Genomic DNA, 24404 nt, shown 5'->3' on the forward strand with positions numbered 1-24404 from the left:
ACTTATTAATTCATTTAGACAAACTCACTAATATTGTCATAAATTATGTGTTGTACAAAAAATAATTATAATTTCCAAAACAAAAGTAAATCGAGAAGAGTGGCATTGTCTTACATTTTTGCAAATCTCTTTACTGTATGCCTTCATATAAGGTTCGTTCTCATTTAGAACCACATCACACAGCCTCTGGAGAACAACACGGGACACTCAATCAAATAACGTCTTAGTGTTCTCATGAAAGTGCTTTTGATCTCTGCCAGGCTCGCAACGGCCTGAGTAGTCCCCAGATGACACATTGAAAAACACTTGACCTGGGTCTATAGTTGTGCAAGTAGAAATATGTTTAGAAGATATCATTATAAGTAATATAATTATTTTTTCCTTTATGGAAATATCCTGGTCTTTTTCTTTATATATGTATGTAACCCATACATATATACTAAAATATTATAATGGTAAAATTATGGAGGATATTTAGTTTCTAATTTATACTTTTCGGTTTGAATATTTTTATTTACAAGGAGAATATTTATAAAATATAAAATTTAGCTCTCAAGGGCCGCGTCGGGCCGGGTAGCTTCCACGCGGGTTCAACATGCGTATAGAGAAGTGTTACTTCTGTTCGGGGCCCATCTACCCCGGCCACGGCATGATGTTCGTGCGCAACAACTGCAAGGTGTTCCGATTTTGTAAATCCAAGTGTCATAAAAACTTTAAGAAGAAGCGAAATCCTCGCAAGGTCAGGTGGACCAAGGCCTTCCGGAAAGCTGCTGGCAAAGAGCTTACAGTGGATAACTCGTTTGAATTTGAGAAGCGTAGAAACGAGCCTGTCAAGTACCAGTGAGAGCTATGGAGTAAAACCATTGATGCAATGAAGAAGGTTGAAGAGATCAAGCAGAAGCGCCAGGCCACATTCATAATGAACAGGTTAAAGAAAAATAAAGAGCTACAGAAAGTTCAGGACATCAAAGAAGTTAAGCAAAACATCCATCTTCTCCGGGCACCTCTGGCAGGCAAAGGAAAGCAGCTGGAGGACAAAATGGTGCAGAAATTACAAGAGGACGTGGATATGGAAGATGCTTCGTAAACATCTTGTTGCCTGGAACTCTCGCTATCTACCTGTGCATTTAAAACTTTGAAGACCTGGAACTTCTCAGTGATTGCTTTGTTTTATATACAGCCCCTCAGATAAAAGGTGATTAAAAATACATCTAACACATTGCTGTCTAGAAATCATCCAGTCATAGATGTTCAGTTGCATCATCGTGTTTAATCTTCACTTACGTAAACGAGGACATTTCTTTTTGCTAGTGGAGAGTGGAATGTGAATGGAAACGGTCTGTGTTTGTGTGATGGCCCAGCAGCTTTCCGGTGAGGACAAACACTCATGGCTAACGACACGTACAATAAAGTTGTTCTTTGCAGTGAAATACTCGTTTTTGTAAGGTTATAGAAAGGATGGGGACTCAAGAAGGAATTAATAATAAATGAAAATTGGCCTTAAAAAAAAATATATATATATATATTTTAACTTTTTTTGATGTCTCAAATACAGACTTAATTTTTTTACATTTTATTAGGGGCTCATACAACTCTTATCACAATCCATACATGTACATACATTAATTGTGTAAAGCCCATCCGTACATTCTTTGCCCTAATCATTTAAGCCCTTTGCATCAGGTCCTTTTTTTCCCCCCTCCCTCCCCCCTCCCCCCTCCCCCATGAGCCCTTGATAATTTATAGATTGTTATTTTGTCATATCTTTTTTTTTTAACAATTTATTAGGGGCTCATACAACTCTTACCACAGTTCATATATATACATACATCAATTGTATAAAGCACATCTGTACAGTCTTTTCCCTAATCATTTTTTTCCCCTCTTTTCTTTTTTTACATTTTATTAGGGACTCATACAACTCTTAACACAATCCATACATATACATACATCAATTGTATAAAGCACATCCATACATTCCCTGCCCCAATCATTCTCAAAGCATTTGCTCTCCACTTAAGCCCTTTGCATCAGGTCCTCTTTTTTTTCCCCCTCCCTCCCCTCTCCCCACTCCCTCATGTGCCCTTGATTTTGTCATATCTTGCCCTATCCGGAGTCTCCCTTGCCCCACTTCTCTGCCGTCCGTCTCCCAGGGAGGAGGTCACATGTGGATCCTTGTAATTGGTTCCCCCTTTCCAAACCACTCACCCTCTACTCTCCCAGTATTGCCCCTCACACCCCTAGTCCTGAAGGTATCATCCACCCTGGATTCCCTGTGCCTCCAGCTCCCATATGCACCAGTGTACAACCTCTGCCCTATCCAGTCCTGCAAGGTAGAATTCGGATCATGGTAGCTGGGGGGAGGAAGCATCCAGGATCTGGGGGAAAGCTGTGTTCTTCATCGGTACTACATCGCACCCTGACTGACCCATCTCCTCTTCTAAACCCCTCTGTGAGGGGATCTCCAGTGGCCGACAAATGGGCTTTGGGTCTCCACTTCCCCCTTCATTCACTATGGTGTGTGTGTGTGTGTATATATATATATTTGCATGATGCCTTCTACCTGGTCCCTTTGGCACCTCGTGATCGCACAAGCTGGTGTGCTTCTTCCATGTGGGCTTTTTTGCTTCTGAGCTAGATGGCCTCTTGTTCACCTTCAAGCCTTTAAGACTCCAGACGCTATCTCTTTTGATAGCTGGGCACCATCAGCTTTCTTCTCCACATTTGCTTATGTACCCGTTTGTCTTCGGCGATCGTATCATGGAGGTGTGCAGCCAATGAAAAGGAAAAAAGACATGGACTTTTTTTCTTTTTCTTTTTAAATCATTTTGTTAGGGGTGCATACAACTGTTATCACAATCCATACATACATCAGTTGTGTAAAGCACATTTGTACATCCATTGCCCTCATCATTCTCAAAACATTTCCTCTCCACCTGAGCCCCTGGCATCCGCTCCCCATTTTGCCCCTACCTCCCCACTCCCTCCTCCCTCATGAACCTTTGATAATTTATAAATTGTTATTTTGTCATATCTTGCATTGTCCGCTGTCTCCTTTCACCCACTTTTCTGTTGTCCATCCCCAGGGAGGAGGTTATATCTAGATCTCTGTAATTGTAATTGTAATCCCCCTCTCTGCCTCACCCTCCCTCAACCTTTCTGGCATCGCCACCCTCATAGCTGGTCCTGAAGGGATCATCTATCCTGGATTCCCTGTGTTTCCAGTTCCTATCTGTACCAGTGTACATCCTCTGGTCTAGCCAGATTTGTAAGGTAGAATTGGCATCATGATGGGGGTTAGGGGGGTGAGCTTTTAGGAACTAAAGGAAAGTTGTATTTTTCTTCGTTGCTGCACTGCCCTAAACGGCTCGTCTCCTCCCTGCGACCCTTCTGCAAGGGGCTGTCCAGTTGCCTACAGCTGGGCTTTGGGTCCTTACTCCACACGCCCCCTCATTCACAATGATACGATTTTTTGTTCTTTGATGCCTGATACCTGATCCCTTCGACACCTCATGATCACACAGTCTGTTGTGCTTCTTCCATATGGGCTTTGTTGCTTCTGAGCTAGATTGCCACTTGTTTACCTTCAAGTCTTTAAGACCCTTCACGCTATATCTTTTGATAGCTGGGCTCCATCAGCTTTCTTCACATTTGCTTATGTACCCATTTGTCTTCATTGATTGGGTCAGGAAGGTGAGCGTCATGGAATGCCAGTTTAATAGAACAAAGTGTTCTTGCATTGAGGTAGTACTTGAGTGGAGGCCCAATATCCATTTGCTTACCTTAATACTAAAGCTATAAATATATGCACATAGATCTATTTCCCCATCCTCATATATAAATGCATTTACATATGTACATGCTTTCATTTCATTCTATAAATGCCCTTTGCCTCCTAGCTCTTTCCTCTTATTTCCTTTTACTTTCCTCTTGGCCCACGCTCAGCCTTCATTTGGGTTACAGTAATTCCTCTTGGTTACATTGACTTTGATCACGCCCTTCCAGACCTCCTACACCCTCCTCACCACCGATTTGGATCACTTGTTCCATTGTTCCTGGGTTTGTTAACACCACTTCTTTTTCCCCCACCTCCCCCTCTTCCATGTCCCAGCAGAACTGTTGGTCCTGTTGTTTTCTCCTCCAGATTGTTCATCCATCCTATCTAGTTTGACAGGCCTGTGGAGATAATAACATGCACAAAAACAAGACAGAGCAAAACCAAGCAACAAAAGAAAGCAAAACAACAAAAAGCCAATGACAAAAATAAAACAAAAACCCACAACGACAAAAAAGAAAAGCTTGTAGTTAGTTCAAGGACTGTTTGTTGGCTTTTAGGAGTGTTTTCTGGTCGAGTCTGATGGAGTGCCAAGCCCTGTCCCCAAATTCTATTTTTGGTATTCCCTGGGGACTTCGTTGCTTTGTTCTCCTTGCTGTTCTGTTGCACGCCCTTAGTGTTTTGCCTCGGTGTGGTGGAATCAGATAGGGCCGAATTCCTACACTGTGTCTCCAGTATTGCCCCCTGTAGGACTATGGGTTAGTGAGTGATGTCGCCTCTTGTAGTGGGGCCGGCCATATGGTCTTCTCTGTGGATTGGCAGCTTTAAGCAGGACTCTTGTCGTCAAGGTCTGGTGGGCCACTGTCTCTTCCTCCCCCTTCATTTGCTCCCATGTGCTCTGATCAGACATGTCCCTCTCCCTGAGCTGCAGCTTCAGTGCTGTTCTCTGAAATAAATTCTTCTGGGGGGAGGGGCAATTGTCCACGTAGTCAGGATTAATGTCAGCCCCCTCACCTAATTCTGTACTTTAAGGAAAAAAAGAAATTTCTACCTTCACTTAAGACGGAAAAAGCTAGCTATAAGAGCCCTTAATAAAATTTTTATTTTAACCCAAAAACCATTCGTTTAAAAATGAACCTATAATCAAGAGATACATTTTATTTTGGCAATACTTATTATAGCAATCCATTCTCAAATATGAACATATTTAAATATTTTCTATCCAAGAAAGCTATGGCCAAATAAAATTTAGTGTTGATAGAAAAATCATTGTTGTATTGACATTCTATTCTTTTTTCCTTTCTTTTTAATCATTTTATTAGGGGCTCATACAACTCTTATCACAATCCATATATACATCAATTGTGTAAAGCACATTTGTACATGGATTGCCCTCATCAACATTCTATTCTAAATAAATCATCATTTTAGAGATTAAAAAAAAGATTTAGGAAGCTGCAAAGAACATAACTTTCATTTTAGCAACGCTGAGTTGAAAACCCTGAAGTAACCTTAATTCCAAGGAAGGACCAGCGTGTCCAGGGAGAGACAGAATGCATGACCGTCCCACCTGTGGTCAAGCATGAATGGAAGAAATCAGCTAAAACTTTAATGAACTACCAAAAGCCAAGTGAGGGCTTGTGTGTCCGTCTGGAATTACTGAGCACCATAGACTTTGTTGTTTATATACCTCCGAATCCTTCTGTGGGCACCAGCTGAGTGTTCACTAGAAAGATTGGGCACCGTGCAGGAGACAGAGCAGGCATTTGTAGAGGACAGACTCAACATGCTATGCACTTCCTGGATCCTTTTTCTCTTACTAAGTAACAGCCTGAAGTCAGCAAATACTATTGGTCCAAGGCTACAGAGGCAAGAGACACACTTTTTCTGGAATAATGGTAGAAGAAAAACCACCCCCACTGAAGAAAACCCAAACAAACCAATGGCCATTGAGTTGAACTCGTGTATTTCAGAATAGAGCAGTGCTCCATAGGATTTGCAGTGGCTTTCAGAAGTATGTCACCAGACCTTTCCTTCAAGGTACCTTTCGGTGGATTCAAACTGCCAACCTTCCAGTTAGTTAAGTGCTTAAGTGTAAGGGACTCCTTCCTACTCACTGAAAGAAGGGGCCCAAGATTCTATATCAGTATAAGCATAAGTCTCCTGCTACAGGGAAAAGCAGGAAAGTCCTTCTAAGACCAACCACAGATACAAGGAAGAGTTTGAATTTCATTGAGAGAAAGGGCAGGAATATAGAGAACACCCCCCCCTCCCAGAGCGCAGGTACACAGCACAGGGCCAAGACTTGAATTATGCATCAGAACAGCAGAGACCGCCCCTGCCCTTCATAAGAGCCAGGCCTACTCCAATCTAGTACTGCAGGAAATGCAAGAGCATGGAGAAAGCCTGTGTGGTATAGGTAGAGAGAGAAGCTGAAGGAAGCTGTGAACAACTCTAGCCCCCAGCATTAGCACAGGGCAACAATTGCCCACACCTAGAGGAATTTAAAGCACCAAACCCCAAACTCACTCCCTTTGAGCCAACACCAACTCTAAGCAACCCTTTAGAATATGATAGGGCTGCCCTCATAGGGTTCCCAAGACTGTAAATCTGTAGAGCAGCTGGTGGTTTGAACCACCGACTCTTCAGTTCGCAGCCAAGATCAAACCATTGAACGGATCCATAATATAGCATCAGCTATCAAACCCAACCCCAACTGACTTGACACCCAGCACCAATGACCTGTCAAGAAGAGGTGTGTTGACTTTACTGCAATATTTACTGGTCTACATGATATTTGGCATTAAAAAATTATGAGACATGGAATAAAGCAAAATAAATAAACTCAAGCAATGTTCTAAATAGTGGTGCATCAGGCAGATTTTAAAATAATTGCAAGTGCCTTAGAATTGAGAGAGAATATCATGTAATAAATGTATAATTAACAGTCCCAACAGAATACAAGAGAAAAAGAATGGGCAGAAGAAATCTTTGAAGAAATTATGCCTGACATTATTCCAAAAATAACGAAAACATTAACTAGATTCAAGAAGGTCAGAAAGAATCCCAAGCAGCATCAGTACTAAAGGGGAAGAGCTGGGAAGGCACTGAGTCTACTGATTCAACTTGCTTTGGAGACAAAGGCTCTTATTTGTCAGTGCATCTCATTGCATTGGTTTCCCTCGTCTCCTGAGCCCCGTGGCGGCAGCATGGAGATGGGCCTAGCATGGAGGTGGGCCTAGCATGGAGGTGGGCCTAGCATGGAGATGGGCCTAGCATGGAGATGGGCCTAGCATGGAGGTGGGCCTAGCATGGAGATGGGCCTAGCATGGAGATGGGCCTAGCATGGAGGTGGGCCTAGCATGGAGGTGGGCCTAGCATGGAGGTGGGCCTAGCATGGAGGTGGGCCTAGCATGGAGGTGGGCCTAGCAGGTGCCGTGCGCTCATCCTTGTGCCATAGCTGCGGGAGCTCCACTTTAAGAACCTCTATGTTTTCTGTAGAAACACCCTCGCAACTGTAGCAGTGCTTTTATTCAGAACAAAAGGTCACAGCGAGAGAGGCTCAGAATTGTCTCCCTGAAGTCTCATCTTTCTAGACTATCTTCACTTCTGGCCAATTTTCCCATGACTACACCATTCAACAGTAACTGGGGCCAAATCGGCTTGACTTCTTTTCTGCACCATTTCATTAATGCTACCCTTAGTGACTCCAAGCTGTGGGTTGGTCCCATCATTTAGTATTCTCAGTTCTGTTCTCCGGAGTCTCTTAAGCCATCACTGACAATCTTTGGAAGCCCAGTGCTTTCTCCTTAATGTGTTTGTGTTGACTTTTCTGTGTGACCTGAGGCATTGATCTAGGTGTGACAGGGGGTACAGAATTGGTCAGTCACCACTTTGAACTATAGTGAGTTTAAATCCAGAATAATTCTGTAATAACTCTGACCGTGAGTTGAGGTTGACCTGGCCTCAGTACTTTCTAGAGCCACTCGGGTTTCCTTAAACACTTGTAAGTCTCTTATGACTCTCCCTAAGGTGCACCTGACTGTGTGTTTAGGAGGGAGGCAAGTTAAAGCCTGGCTTCCACAGCAGTCATACACTCTCCAGGGCACACACAGTATACTTGGAAAGAAAATACCATTTGCAAGAGAAGTATGAGAGCCTCCCAAGTGGGACCCCTGTCAGAAGGGGTGCAGGTAGACAGTGCCTCTAAAGTGACCTTTTGGGTGGCTAGTGAGCCTTGTGATCCTCCTTTAGTTTACATCACTGAGTCTGGGCCTTGTCATTTCAAGGACTACTTTCAGGTAGTTGGTTCAACCTGTCTTGATTTTCCACCTCACCTAGTGGGTGTAATCCATTCACTCCTGAGAACAGGGGTAAAGAAGACATCTGACTGTGATGTGCATGGGAGATACAGCAGTGGGGCTGATGTTTCTAACAGACTCTGCACAAGGTTAGGAATGGCGATCAAGTGGTGGTCAGGATTTTCTGGTGGGGGGTGGCACACACTCAACAGTCACTTAGATGTAATGGATTGTCAACTGTTTAGGAGAGCCACCCCTGGGTGCCTAGTTTCCCTTTGGGAGGAAGGTTCCAGGGCCAGTTCTGACAGAAAGAAAGAAAAATCAAAGAACACGCCTTTACAAGAGTGAGCCAGACAACATTTTTCAGTTCGCAGCCCCAAAGAGCATGTTTTCACTCGGTCAGTCTGTAGTTTTCCTGGTAGGGCTTGGCAGCAGCCCAAGAATCCACAGTGAGCTCAGTGAGTGGAATGACCACGTGTACTTTTTGTTCTGCATCACCGGTTCTGAGGCCAAATAGCCACTGCAGCCTGGAACACTTTCAGCTGCTCAGACCCAGGCAGTGAGGGCCTCATTGATCTGGGAACTGCACTTGAGGCCGTGGAGCTGGGGAATAGTTTCCCCCCAGAGCTGCCCCTTATTCATGTACAACCAAGATGCAAGAGGCCAGGCTATCGGTATTCTTGAATATGCCATTTTCATTGGACAAGAATAAGGATAAGCGACTGATGCATCCCAACTTCTTAATCATGGAATTGGCATTGACCTGTCTGTCCCAACATGGTCCTATCTTTCAGATGGGACAGTCTGGGCCTTTGTGCATCAATGATGTCATTTCAGTAAGAGCTCTGTAGCAATCCAAGAGCTACTTTTCTAAGGGACCCTAGTAGCACTGTCAGGGAAACTGACAACGTCCCAACCCCCTTGTGGCAGCTGCATTTCTTTGCCAGCTGCGCCAACTGGCATACTCAGTAGTCCCAGATTTGTACTGTCCCAAAGACCCTGGAATCCAGTTTTGTTGCTGGAGACGGTATTTAATTTAGCTAGTAATAGTAGTGTAGTGGATACTCCTGGGGCCGCTAACCACAAGGTCAGCAGTTCAAAACTGGCAGCTGCTACACGTGAGACAGCCTAGGCTTCCTGTTCTTGTAAGGAGTCGGTCTCAGAAACCTGCTGGGGCAGTTCTGTGCTGTCCTCTCAGGTCGAGAGGAGTCGGAATCAGCTCAGTGTCAGGGAGCTTGGCCTTTTGGTTTTGGAGTGTACAGTGGTTCATTTCTGTGTTTGGGGTAAGATGTCAACATGAGTGGAAGCTGGGGGAAGGGAATATGAGAATTCTCTGTGCTGTCTTTGCAACTTTTCCTCCCATCTACAGTAATCCCCACATAAAGTATGCGTGTGTGTGTCTCTGTGTGTGTGTGACACTAAATGTCTTTCCAAAGTTTCTTGAGTAAAACTCACTTTTGAGCATGATACATTAAGACCATTTAGAATTCATTTCCACTGAAGAAGTATTACTCTCCTCGCACTCAAAGGGGGTATTTCAGCTACTGGTGTACTCAGTACATGTCGACTATGTTGCTCATGCCTTGATTTTTTTTCATGCACCTTTCAGACACACTTATCCTAACGTCTTCATGTGGTAAAGTGCAAGCAAGCGTCACGACTGTGCCCTTGTCTTACCTTTTTTGTTGTCTTGAAACAACCCTGGCTCACAACAAATTCTTCATAACAAGTACCTTCCCTTTCAAATAGTGGATCAGGCATTGAGCCTTTTCTTGCACTAAACAAAACAGAATCCACCATCATCTAATCAATTCCAACTCCTAGTGACTGTAGGGCAGGATAGAACTACTCCCTTGTTGTTTTCCAGGCTGCCAATCTTTGTAGGAGCAAAGAGCATCACCTTTCTCCCAGGGAGTGACTGGTGGGCTCAAACTACCGAACTTGTAGTGAGCAGCACAAGGCGTAGCCCACTATGCTACCTGGGCACCTAGAGTGTAGAGGTTTTTTGAAGGGGAAGTAACATTTTATTTTTTAATGCCAATATTTCTCTCATTGCTCATTTCCAGTGAGTGGTATACAGGAGATTTTGAGGGGTCATGTCATATGTGGCCATGACAGAACCGTACATTTTATGTTCATACAGATCTGAAGAACTCTCTCATTAAGTGGGTGCTTGTTTACATTTCATAACTGTATATTGAACATACTCACACATAGACTCGACTTTCTTTGTTTTAGGAGGGCCAAACATGTGGGCTATTACCTCTGAAGAACGGACTAAGCACGACAAGCAGTTTGATAACCTCAAACCTTCAGGCGGGTATATAACAGGTGGGTTTGTTATGATTTTTATATTTTATTAATGAGGTATAGTTCTATTCATGTGTCTTAGAAGTAGCTTGTTTTGATTGCCAGCAAATGTGTATTGTGTAGTGATGAAATTCATATCAATCAGAATTCTAGAATTAAAAAAACCAATCATTTTTTCCTGGAACTGTCTTAATTTTCAGGTTTTAGATTTAGCGTATGGAGAAATCTTTTCAGAACCCCAAATGATAGTAAGAATTTCCATGTAGCTTCTTTGACATAACCAAACACCTTGAGGGAATGAGTCCGTGGGCCTGGGTGCTCAGGACCACAGTCATGGGGATTCCCAAGGTTAGTTGTCATAACAGGGTCTACAACGAAAAAGTTTCACATCGCACTTGGGTGAGTAGTGGCTTGGGTCTTACCAACTCATGAGCTGCCTTCCAGGGGATATGCTTCGATGGACAAATCGATCTGTCTTGAAAGAAGTACAACTAGAATGCTCCTTGATTTTTCACAGGACTAGAAATCCTCATCTTTCTCCAGCAAAGTGGTTGATAGTTTCTAGCTGCTGACCTTGAGGTTACCAGCCCATCTTGGAACCCACTATGCCAACAGGGCTCCTGGTAAAGTAGAAGGGCATTGGAAAAGAGGAAGACCTTTGGTAAGATAGATTGACGGAGTGGCTGCAACAATGGACTCCAACGTAACAGTTGTTGAAGAACCAGCCAGTGTTCATTGAGACCACAGGGGTGGCATGACCGAACAGCACCTAACAACAGCCGTGGGGCACACAAATGTCAGTCTCCATGGCCCTGAGACAGGATTCGATGGCACCTAGCTACTACTACCAGCACCTACTCTAAGAGGGCTCCCATTGGAAGGTCCTGGATAGAATGGGGAAAAAATGTGGAACGAAACTCAAAGTCATAGGAATAAAAAAAATACCAGGCTCAGATCGAGACTGGTAGAACCCTTGAGGTTATGGTTCTTGGTCACGCTTCAGGTCTGGTAATGAACTCACCCCCATGGCTCAATTTTCAGTCACCAGCTGAGAGGTTCCCTTAGGAACCTTAACCGAGCTGAGCACTTCTAAAATCACCAACCTTGTGATCTCTAAAGGGCATCATTTCCCCAGGGACAGCAAAGTTCAGAAGGATTAGGAAAAGAGGAGGCATGGAAAAAGGAAACACAGGGAGAAAGGGGTTACATTGTGGGAATTGCAGTCTGTGTTGTGAAACAAAATGTGTATGAACTGAAAACTGATGTGCTCTGTACACCTTCACTCAATTTATAATAAAAAGCTTTAAAAAGAGAAGAATGTTCATTTAGTTATCCAGTTACAAATGTTAAACATAGTTCAAAAATGTTAAGATGATTGTGATGAATTCGTTTCAAGTGGGGGATGGGCAGCTGTTTCAAAGTGAGGGCAAATTCACATCACATTAAAGGGCAACTAGGGGTTGTTCCTAAGTCAGGTGTTTTTAACATAGGCACTCAACTGTAATAGTAACTACAATAGCCAACATTCATTAAATATACACTCTCTAGAAGATGGAGCCTTGGTGGCAGAGTGGTTGTGCATTTGGCTGTGATCTGCAAGGTCACCAGTTCAAAACCACCTGCCACTTTGAGGGGAAAAGTCAGGGCTTTCCACTCCTGTAAAGACTTACAGTCTCGGAAACTCCCGGGCCAGCTCTATCATGCCCTCAAGAATTGCTGTGAGTTGGCATTGACTGATGGCAGTATGGAAAAAAGAGAAGATACGGGGATTGTTGTGAGGTGCCATGAGTGGGATCCGACCCACAGCACCGTATGCAACAGAATGAAACACTGCCCCTCCCTGTGCCGTCCTCACAGTGCTTTCTGTGCTTGAACCTGTTGCAGCCATAGTGTCAGTCCACGTCCTTGAGTGCCTTCCTCTTTATGCTGTCCTTCTACTTTACCAAACATGATACTGTGCTCCGGGGACTGGTCTCCCTGACAACATGTCCACAGTCTATAAGATGCAGTCTCACTATGTGTGCCTCTGAGATCACTCTGACTGTACTTCCAAGACAGATTAATTTGTCCTTTTAGTAGTCTATGGTACTTTGAATATTCTTCTCTAGCACAATAATTCAAATGGCCAGTTATTCTTCAGTTTATTCAAAGCCACCACTTTTCTGTCAGTGTGATGCTGGAAGCTGTGACACTGGTATTTCAGATGCCAGCAGAGTCATCCAGTGAGCAGGGTTCAGTGAAGCTTCCAGACTAGGAACAGACAGCGAAGAAGGACTTGGCTCCCCGAGGAAGCTGCTGAAAGCCTTACACACGTAGCTTTGAAACACTGTCAGATACATGAGGTACTGTGCCATTTCAGCTTCACAACAATTTTGTCAAGTCAGTGGGAAAATTCCATTGTCTGTTAATTCTATTTTTCCGTAAACTTTTTGAAGACCGTCGTGCCATTGCTGTCCATCTTTAAGAATGGTGAAGTGGCTTAGAGATGACACGAATTTGCCTAAGGTCACGAAGTAGGTGGCTAGTGTTTGATCTGGCCTCTGAGAGAAAGCCAGTTGCTGTGAGTTGATTCTGATGAATGGTGATCTGTGGCCACAACTGCCCCACAGGGCTTTCGGAACTTTGGGGAACAGATAGCTACGTTTCCTTTTCAAGGCAACTCTGGGAGGGTTTTGAACTACCAACCTTTCAATGAGTAGTTGAATGATGAACCGTTTACATCATCCAAGGATGTTAGCCTCGCCAATGGGCATCGAGTGGATTCTGGCTCTGAGTGACCCCAGAGGGCAGAGCAGCACCGCTGCATCGCGTTTCCAACACTGTAATCTTTCTGGAAGCAGACTAATATATCCTCTGGGGATTTCACACTACTGACCTTTTGGTTAACAGCTGAGTACTTAGCTCCTGTACCACCACTACCCCCCCCCCAAAACAGACAAAAATAACACTAACCAAACCCACTGCCATCAAGTCATTGTCGGCTCATAGTGACCCTATAGGACAGAGTAGAACTGGCCCTGTGGGTTTTTGAGACTAACTCTTTATGGGAGCATGAAGCCTCATCTTTGGAGTAGCTGGTTTTGAACTGCTGACCTTGTGGTTAGCCACCCAGTTAGCAGCCTATTATTATATTACCAAGGCCCCTTGTGCTAACCATGATAGTTTAATCTTGTTTGTATTTTTATAATAGTAACTGCTTTACCTGGAGTCAGGGTTGTGTTCTGATTACCCTAAAACCAACAAAGCAAGCCATTCGCAGTGGAACCGACTCGTCTTGTGCCCATATGTTATGGAGTAGGCCTGCACCAGAGGGTCTTCTTGGCTGTAGCCTGTAAGGAAGCACATCTCCTGGGCTTCCTTTTGCACCATCACTGTGATGGCATTTTATTTAATAAGAATATTATCGGGTAAGACCTAATTATTGGGGAAAAACTAAGTTGTAATCTTTCAGTATTGATTAATGTGTACACGTTTATGATGTTTGTTGTTTCAAAAGATCCGAGGCTTATTTGACATATAAATATTTTGTAAGTGTATTTCTGTTTCATTCGTTCTTTGATTAATAGAATTGAAGTTGTAAAAATTCATATGCCCATGGTTATAATTAATATGTATTGTTGTAACTGCTTTTACTAATGTGCTGCTTGATCTTTGGTGCCTTTAGGTGATCAAGCACGTACCTTTTTCTTACAATCAGGCCTGCCAGCTCCTGTTTTAGCTGAAATATGGTAATGTATTTTCTTTTGTAGTTGAACTTACAGTGTTAATATAATGTTGCTTCTTAGTTGTAATCCATTGTTCTTAAGAGTATTTTTTGTACTTTCTGAAAAATAAATTTTATAGAGTAAATTGAAAATATTGGAGTTTTGTTCTATAGACTAAATTTCTAATAACTATAGCTTTTCTAAGGAAAGAAGGTATATACATATCCATGGAATAGCATTTCTTTATAATTAGGTAGCATTTCAAAATCTCTCTGTTACATTGTAGTTGTTTCATTTATTTCATCAACTCTACACATCTGTAAGTCTATCCCTTTGTTCTCTGGCTCCTACCTTAAAAATTAATCTCTATAATAGCTGAAGTTTTATTTTTAATATAGTCCCAATCAGTAACTGTCTCTTTTATTTATCTTACATGTGAAATGTCCCATTTCCTGGCAAAATGCCAGGAACAGAACATGCATTCAACCAGTATTTAAATAAACTAAACTGCTTGATGTGATTAAACTGTGGAATGATATATTCTGTATTAGCTCCCAATAAAATGGTTTTGGGGAAAAAATTCAAAAAGAAACAAAAGCAATAAAAGTGAGAATGAATACTTAAAAAAAGATAGTAAATTTATAATTATTACCCTTTTGAATAATGCTTTATATTCAAACTGGTGGAATTCATCCTGAAGGTTTCCATACCTATATAGTAGACTGGCAGTGTTTTAGAAGATATTTTCTTTGTTCGGTATTTCTTAATGTACTGGTTTTAGCCTTTTGTTACTCTTCTAAGAGTCTGTCTGTGTATGAGTCTGCATCGTATGGATTTTTTTTAGCAACTTGATGAATTGCATGTGAATATTCTGTCATCCTTTTTCTTTTTTGAGCCCTAAACATCATGTGGACTTTGTTAACCATCACCACACATACCAACCTACCCACTTCCTTCACCTTTTTAGGGCTTTATCAGACCTGAACAAGGATGGGAAAATGGATCAGCAGGAGTTCTCCATAGCTATGAAGCTCATCAAGCTAAAGCTTCAAGGTCAACCGTTGCCCGTGGTTCTCCCTCCTATTATGAAGCAGCCCCCTATGTTCTCCCCCTTAATTTCTGCTCGTTTTGGTATGTAATTTAATACTTTGATTTGCTTTCGCTTGGTAGTTAAGCTTTGTAGGAATAATATTTGGAGATTAGGAAATTATTTGTTAGCGCAAAATGGCAACACGGACTCCCAGTTAATTTTCATGTGTGAAATCAGAGGAACATTTAAGTCACTCTTACCACTAAGCATCCAAGTTTCCTAGGGACTCAAATATCAAAACTAAGCTCACTGCCATCAAGTCAGTGCCAACTCTTAGTGACCTTATAGGACAGAGTAGAGCTACCCTTGTGAGTTTCCAAGATTCTCACTCTTTCCAGGAGCAGAAAGCCTGGTGTTTCTCCCGAGGAGTGGCTGGTGGTTTCTAATTGCTAACCTGTGGTTAGTAGTCTAACTCGTAACCCCTCTGCCCCAGGGCTCCTTTCCAGGGACAGCTCTGTGATGTCGGCACACTGCCTGGTGTCCTGGCAGCTGATCTGTCATCTTTCACAACTCCTGCCTGAGTGATCAGTTATATCTTTGCCTTCGTCATAGCTGATCCAGAAAGAATTCTTAGTTATTTTTCTCCATGTTCTGTATAAATGATATTCGGAACCATTCGAAGTATTTTAAACTAACCTTAAATGATTTAATTTGGGAAGCAATTTAAAATTACACGCATACCTCATGTCATCACACTTCATACATATTGTATTTTTAATCGAACATTTGTGGCAACTCTGGGTCAATCAGTGCCATTTTGGCAACAGTGTGTACTCACTTTGTGTTTCTTTGTTACATTTTGGTGATTCCTATAATATGCCAAACTTTTCGTAAAATGCATGCTTATAGACTACCTACCCCACCCATTCTCATCAAGCCAATTGTGACTCTTAGCCTCCCTAAACAGAGAAGCTGGTGGGTTGAACTGCTGACCACGTGGTTAACAGTCTAATACCTGACAGCACCATTGACTCATTCATTGCCATCGAGTCGATTCTGACTCAGTGACTCTACAAGACAGGGTAGAACTGCTTGTGTGGATTTCCAAGACTATAACTCTTTCTAAGAGTAGAAAGCCTCATCTTTATCCCTCTGAGCAGGTGGTGGTTTCAAACTACTGACCTTGCAGATTGCAGCCCAACATGCTAGCACTGCACCACCAGCACTCCTTCACAGCACCACCAGATAGTGTAAACATAACAAATACACTGGGAATTGAACGAGAATGTGCTACACTTTTATGTGGTGGTCTGGAACTGAACCTGCAATATCTCTGTGGTACATGTGTATTTATAAATAGAAAAATTTTAAAGTTGAAGGTTAATTGGCCAGTGAGAATTAGGACTAATAGTTACTGACTTTTTACATATGGTACTCAAATCAGTCATCCAGTTGGTATTTTTTTCCCATTAATTTGTTTAGTCAATTTCTTATTAATTATCTATGATACACACTCATTTTGAATGGAACATTCAGTTAGGTATCTCTCTGAAACCACAGTATGTTCCTTCACTCCAGCTGTTAAATCTTAAAATATTTTCATTGTTTCACAGTTACAGTGAACCCTGTGGACAAAAATCAAATGTGACCTGCTTATATGCTATGCGTAGGATTCTGCAGTCACTAAAAGAATAGAAATTGTATGTCTGTTTTTCTGAAATAGTTGTCTTTGAATTCATACCTTTCAAGAAATACAAAACTTTTGTGGCACATTTTCTTTTTACAAGTAACATATATTCATAAATAAGTCTCTTAAAGTAATTAGAATATCTTTTTTTAAAAATTGGTGTGCATGATGTACACACACACACACACACACACACAGACAGGCTTAGTAACATTGTATCTATTATCCTCACACAAAATTCCACCTTTGATCATATAATAACATTTTCTTTGAGGACATCAATCTTTAATTGGAAAAGACTGCTTAATTTTATTCATGTAAGAAAAGAGAATTTCCAACTCCTTAGACATTATATTGGTTCATAGAGAACAGAATATTGGTATAAAATGGTTTATCTACCTCATATCAGGGTCAAAACTGCTTTAGGGCATTTTTAAGAGTAGGTCATTTATGAACCCACAAGGTTTTCATAAATATGGGACTTTGTTCGCTGTACTATAAGCTTGTTTTCTTTCATTTGTTTCAGAATTGCTTGTGTTCTGCTTTATTTTTAGGAATGGGAAGCATGCCCAATCTGTCTGTTCCACCGTCATTGCCTGCAGTGGCACCAATAACACCCTTGTCCTCTGCGGCTTCAGGGACCACTCTTCCTCCTCTGATGATGCCTGCCCCCCTAGTGCCTTCTGTTAGCACATCCTCATTACCAAATGGGACCGCCAGTCTCATCCAGCCTTTGTCCATTCCTTATTCTTCTTCAAGTAAGCACTTTATGTCTCATAAATTAGTATTTCATCTGAAAACCAAAACCATCCAAATCGATACACATTTCTTTCATACTTTGTGATATGACTAAGTTTTCCTTACCCGTCCTTCCCCCACCCCAGCATTGCCGCATACGTCGTCGTACAGTCTGATGATGGGAGGATTTGGAGGTGCTAGTATACAGAAGGCCCAGTCCCTGATTGATTTAGGATCTAGCAGGTATGTATGTCAAGACTTCCATTATTTTCCTTCAGTAAGAGTCTACGTGGATGTGCTTGTGTGTATATAACTTTTTGTTGTGAATTAAGTGATCACCAGCTGTAAATTCAACAAGTCATACACACTTTGTTTCTGCTCACTCACTGAAATCTCTTCAATGCCCATCACTTACCCCCTTTCCCCGTAGTTCCTGTCTCCGTCCCTTCTTTCCTAAACCTGAGGTTTGTCCTTGGATCTTAAATGATGGGTTTTCGACACTTGAAGGGGAACCAAGGGCCATAGCCTTGGGGGTTCTACTGGTCTGTTTGACCAACCCTGGTCTCTTGATGCTTTTGGATTTTGTTCTATTTTCCCATCCTGTTCCATCCAAGACCTTGTAGTGTGATCCTTGTCAGTCAAGGCGGTCGTGGAAAATGCATGCCATCTCGTTCTTCTGGTCTCCAGCATGTGGAGGCTGCTGTTCATGTGGTGCATCAGCTCCTTGGGCTGAATGCTTCCATCTGTCTTTTGATTTTCGTCTTCCTTCTTAGCCTCAGACAGTGAGAGACCTGTAGAGGCACCTTAGAGGCTTCCAAGCTTTTGTGACTACAGTTGTTGAGGGTGTGTTAGCAAATGACTCCTTTTCAAAATTCTGACTTTACCTGAGCTTTACTTTACAATGGCCAAATAGAAGTACCTTGGGTAAATTAACTGATAAAATGCACAGAAGGGTTAATTTCTTTTTTGAAACAATTCTGCATATTAGGTACCTTTCAGAGTTCACGAAAGTATTCATTCATAGCTCCTTATACAAATCACTGCAATGCACAAATCACTTTGTAATAATCTACAAAGAGTCTTCGCTTTGACCGAGACAAACACCATTCATGACCCAAGTTAAACATTCACTAACTGACCGTGTGACCTTGTCCAAGCTTTCCACTGGGTCATAATTTACCTGTTTGCACTATGCGGACAGTAATTCCTTTTAAGTGTGTTGTGTGGATTAGAAATGATATTTGTCAAGGCTCTAGCACAATCCAGGGCCTGGAAGATAGGGAGTTCTTGATATATGGCATTCCTGTCGTGTTTTATGCTTGATGTGGGTATTTGGTTTATTAAGAACAAGAGAAATCCAACTAATGTCACAAAACAAAATATGTACAACTTGTTGAATGGAAACCTAATTTGTTCTTCAAATGTTTACCCAAACCACAATAGCAGTAATCTTAAAAGAATAGGATACTATTTTTTCTCTGTCAAATACAAAAACATTTTTTGTTGTATTGTATAAGGTGGATTCTTGATATCTTTGCTTTATAAAGTTTACATACTTTCTTTTAGTAACATAAAGATTTTAAATTTGTTTTAGTTCAACTTCCTCAACCGCTTCACTCTCGGGGAACTCGCCCAAGACTGGAACCTCAGAGTGGGCAGTTCCTCAGCCTTCAAGATTAAAATATCGGCAAAAATTTAATAGTCTCGACAAAAGCATGAGTGGTTATCTCTCAGGTAAGTGGCACACAGTGTTTGACAGAGAGAATGTTTTCTTACATGGACTCTGTTGAAGGACCTTTATTTGAATTTATACTTTGTAGAAATCGAATGTTTTAGCATCCAGAAAAATTAGCAGGCATTTATTCAGTAAATACAAATGTTGTTCAGTTATGTATGAGTTCAAAGATGAACCCTATTTGAATGCCTTCTTCAGAATCATGATGATCAGGTTAAGCACCTACATATACACCCAACATTTTGGAGAAGGGACCTCTCCCTTGAGATCCATCCTCATCCTCCAAGCTTTGCAGTGACTGGAAAACCTTGAGTGACAAGGAGTGCATATGCAGCCTAGCTTCAGCTCCCTGCTCCTTCTCCAGAAAGCGGTTTTGCCTTTTCTCTGATTGACCTCGCTAAACCTCAAGAGAGCACTGTGCACTCTTTTATGCTACAACCAAAATGTGGCCATAGGACTTGACCTTGATTCCCTGTAGGACCTTTGAGCCCAGACTAGAACATTATCCAAACCACTAGTTGTTGTAGGACTACAGAGGGCATATAAATGGAAAATAATAGGCAAAAGAGTTCCTACCTTTTAATTTCCCCCCTCCCTCTTTACTTAGCAATGAATTATGGTTTAGGACAGAGTGAAATAAATGTTTAAAAATCATCGAGGTTTTTAACGTGATGGGGAATATATAGCATGGGAGATGGAAGCACTGAAGAGAGCAGATAAAAGTGTTAAAGGAGGGAAGCATTTAAGAGCCCTCATGGAAGAGATTTGAAAAGATAGGATTAAAGGGTGAGGGTGTGGAGGGGTCAGAGAAGATACCCAAGAGCAGGAGTGCAGGCCTGTTTGGAGAAGGAAATGTCAGTGACCAGGAGGCAGGGGCGTGAGGTAAGGCGTAGGGTTAGGCCAAACAAAAACAAACACTTTGGAAACACAAGTAGCTTTGAGGGTTAGTCATGATAAGGTGGGAGAAGGTTCATGGGCGAACGATTCATTATTGTGCTCCTGTACGTTATTGTACTTCTGTGACATTTAAAGCAAATTATGTGAGACAGGGTGCATTATAGTGTTAAGTCGTGTTTTAAAACCTTTTTAACTTCCGAAATTGAGCTGTGTATTATAATCAGTAGTGTTTTAGCACTCTATCACAGTTTTATTGACAGTGGTTTTTCCCTATGTCGGTGTTACATAAATTAAGAGTATGTTCCCAAACTTACTGCCATTGAGTCGATTCCGGCTCAAAGTGACCCTATAGGACAGAGTAGAACTGCCCCAGTGGGTTTCTGAGGTTGCAGATTTCTACCGGAGCAGAAAGACTAGAGAAAGACTAGTCTTGCCCAGGCGTTTACATGGAGAGCAAAGGTTTTGAGAATGATGAAGGTGACGAATGTACAAATGTGCCTTATACAATTGATGTATGTATGGATTGTGATAAGAGTTGTATGAGCCCCCAATAAAATGATCTTTTTTAAGAAACAAAAAGAGTATGCTATAGTTGGTAACATCTTAGGACCTGTGAAATATGGTATTAAGACTTCCTTATGGTGAGTGTTAAGGCCACAATTACCACCATTTGAAAACATGAGCTTTCTTTGGGCCACACAGTTTCACGAAAGAAGTTCTTTCTCACGTTAACAAAGTGAGTTAAGAAGAAAGAACTGTGTAGAAATATTCATGACAAATTCATTCATAGCATACCAAAATAGCAAAAACCTAAATATCCATTAACAGTTAAATGGATAAAGTATGGTACACCCATAGAGGAAAATACAGCAATTACAAAGAACTGCTGGAACATATAACAACATGGATGAATCTTACAAATATTGTATTGAATGAAAGAAACCAAGCATAAAAAATATGTACTTTTAGATTCTTTTATATGACTGTGATGAATAGGAAAACCTAATTGATCTTCATAGCAGTCCCGTTTTGTGGCTATTTTGCTGCATACAACTTTCTGGTATGATAGAAGCATTCTCTACCTTCCTGTGGGTGTTCATTAAGATTCGTACATCTGTGTGTTTTACTGATAACATAGAGTGTAAGCACAGGTGGTTTTGTGTTAGGTCATGAAGGGCAGTGGGGACCCTTCAAGTTGATTCTAACTCCCGGGAGCTAACAAACAGACTGATTTCTCCGTAGGGTTTACTTGGCTGTGATCTTGTGTAAGGAGACTGCTAGGCCGTTTCTTCCATGCCACCACTGTCTGGGTTCAAACTGCCAATTTTTAGGTTGGCAGTCAGGTAAAAACTACTGCTTTACAGGAGCCTCGGTGGGGCCTAACTATGAGGAAGCGATCCCTTGTGTGTGTCGTGGATTGTTTTTAGAGAATATTATTTTCTCTAAGACTTACAAGGCCAAAGTTGTATGTCACTAGCTTATATATAACCTTTTCTTTGAGAGCAGTAGTTATTTCTAATCTTCTGGATCTGAGTATGAGCCCCGTATATGTGTAGCCTAGCATATTTAAGCTCTGCCCAATGAATGTACCAGTTGGTCTAATATTTTTCCTTTTTCCTCCTCTTCCATTATTGACTTTCTTGGATGGATTAATTGACTCACATATAAACTGAGCTGGAGTACTTTCTGTGTACACTGCCAGGCACTAGAATTCAGAGGGCAGGGCATAGTCTGTACCTCTGAATAGCTCATATTGTAGCTCACATAATCATAGTCATTGATTCATCCTTTAAGAAGGCTGTAATTAATATAGACGAGGAAGCTACCACCTCTGAAAATACAAGAGAGGTTTCCCAGAGGAGATGACATTGGAGCTAGATCCGAGAGGGTAAATAAACAGCCAGGCAAAGAAGGAAGGAGCTGACATCCCGGCAGAGGAACAGGATAGCCAAAGGAATGGTAGACCAAGAGGGCATCAAGTTGCACTGGGCTTTCCTTACTCAAGGGCTCTGCTGGCCTTCTGCATCCTTTGTGGTATCAGGCTTGGCCTGCACAGGTCTAACACCCTCCATAGGTGGCCTCGTAACCATTTACATTCCACCTCTGCTTTCTCCTGTTTGCTAAAATGCTAACTTCAGGCCTCTGTGTCAGGGGCGCCCACATTAGTTATTGAACCCCCTGTAGGCGGAAGTAGCCTTCCCTTCCTCTTTCATTAGAAGAATGCTACATTTAACACAAAACCAAACCCACTGCTGTCCAGCCGATCCCGACTCATAACAAAGGAGACAGTTTCCATCATGTTTCCATGGCTGTAGATCTTCACAGGCACACACTGCCACATCTTCCTCCACCTGCTGGCCTTTGGTTAGTAGCCCGGAACTTACCACTGTGTTAGTAAAATGCTCACCCACTGCTATTATATTGATTCTGACTTATAGTGACCTTACAGGATAGGGTAGAACTGCCTCTGGGTATCTGAGGATGTAAACCTTTATAGGAGCAGAAAGCCTCATCTTTCTCCCTCAGAGTGGCTAATGAGTTCAAACTGCTGACCTTGTGCTTAGCAGCCTGTTGCATTACCCACTGTGCCACCAGACCTCCTTTTTATCCTATAGACCTCCTCAAACCTCAAACTTCCTTTGAGAATTCCGCAATAAAATTAGTTGGATGAGGTTACAAAGTCCTTCCAGTTTTTCCCCTCTTTATGTAATTTCTACTACATGGCCAGATGAGAAAGCCAGACGAATAAAGATTAAAAGCAGTGTGATTTAAACATTTCCACTGCATGTTACAGTGTATGGCATCTTGTTTGCTCCGTGTAATATGTGCAGCTCTGGCCGTCAAGCCCTCTGTGTTCAAAGCTCCGTGGAACTCGGGGCGGAGCTGCCTCCCTGTGTGCTGAGGAAGAGTTGGTAGACACACTGTCTGGTGTGCAAATGTGTTTTGCAGTGGCCATGACTCAGGCTGGACTCAGAGTAGAAGCTCAATCTTCTTTACTTTTTTCACCACACCAGAGGTGGGAGGTGCAGTACCTGCTTCACTGGCTAAGCAGCATCCCTAGAGAAGAAAGGTGATTTCACTTGTGGGTCATGAAGCCAAAGGCTAACTCGCCAAGATGGCATACACGAAGCAAACATGCTAAAGAAAGTGAGCATAGTTGAGCATTAGCACATAAAAAGTAGTCTACACATGTTGGGTTTTATTATCAGGAGTCCCAGTGGTGCTGTACGTTAAGCTTTGGACTGCTGACTTCAAGGTCAGTGGTTCAAACCCACAAGCCCATCCAGGGGAGAAAGATGAGGCTGACTGATCTCTTAATGACTTACAGTCTCAGAAACCTTAGGAAGCCCTTGAGAGCAATTGTACTCTTGTAGGGACACTGTGAGTCGGAATCGACTTGATAGCAGTGACCTTGGGGTAACTTATCAGAAACCTTCATGTAATGAACTACAATCTCATTGATTACTTTCATAGGTATTTATGAGCATCTCTGTACTAGGCTAGGAGCCCCGGTGGTACAGTGGGTACTGAGTTGGGCTGCTAACTGAAAGGCCAACAGTTCTGAATCACCAGCTGCTCTGCAGGAGAAAGGTGAGACTGTCTATTCCAGGTGTCCTCAAACTACGGTCCGCGAGCCACATGTGGCCCTCTGAGGACATTTATCCGGCCCACCAGGTGTTTTTGCCCTGTTTTGTTTTGTTTTTACTTCAAAATAAGATATGTAGAGTGTGCATAGGAATTTGTTCATAGTTTTTTTTTTAAACTATGGTCCGGCCCTGCAACAGGTCTGAGGGACAGTGAACTGGCCCCTATTTTAAAAATTTGAGGATCCCTGGTCTATTCCCATGGAGTTATGGCTTCAGAAACCCGTAGGTTTTGCCCTGTAAGGTTGCGGGGAGTCAAAACTGACCCCTTGGCAGTGGGTTTTTGGTATGTACTAGACATTGAATACCCATTAGTAAATGGAGCTGTCAAGCTTTTTGTCTTTGTAGAAATTACTGGCATGGAATGGGTAACAAAATGAGGTATAAATGTTACATTAAGATAGCCAACTCAGTTGCTGTCAAGTTCATTCTGACCAGTGGCGACCCCATGTACTTCAGAGTAGAACTGTGCTCCATACATTTTAAGCCACCCTTGGAGTCCAGCCTTTCAGATATCAGCTGAGCTGCTAAACTGTATTTCCCAAAGGGGGTGAGACGTCCCCCTAGGGGGTGCTGGAATAAT

At 42.2% G+C, this 24404-nt stretch overlaps 1 protein-coding gene and 1 pseudogene across 6 annotated transcripts in view; both read left to right on the forward strand.

Annotated features, from left to right (window-relative positions):
- The window catches only part of ITSN2 (intersectin 2), a 173583-nt gene that overhangs the window by 69084 nt on the left and 80095 nt on the right, over positions 1-24404 (forward strand). For all 6 annotated transcript variants that reach the window (XM_075557041.1, XM_075557040.1, XM_075557039.1 and 3 more), the window contains 6 exons: positions 10315-10407; positions 14051-14114; positions 15058-15221; positions 17362-17565; positions 17692-17788; positions 19140-19279. In XM_075557041.1, coding sequence (XP_075413156.1) covers positions 10315-10407; positions 14051-14114; positions 15058-15221; positions 17362-17565; positions 17692-17788; positions 19140-19279 — 762 coding nt within the window. The remainder of the gene's footprint in view (positions 1-10314; positions 10408-14050; positions 14115-15057; positions 15222-17361; positions 17566-17691; positions 17789-19139; positions 19280-24404) is intronic.
- Positions 560-1350, forward strand: LOC142454529 (putative ribosome biogenesis protein RLP24 pseudogene; annotated as a pseudogene).

This window comes from Tenrec ecaudatus, chromosome 8 (genome assembly GCF_050624435.1).
Source record: "Tenrec ecaudatus isolate mTenEca1 chromosome 8, mTenEca1.hap1, whole genome shotgun sequence".
Classification (NCBI taxonomy): Eukaryota; Metazoa; Chordata; class Mammalia; order Afrosoricida; family Tenrecidae; genus Tenrec; species Tenrec ecaudatus.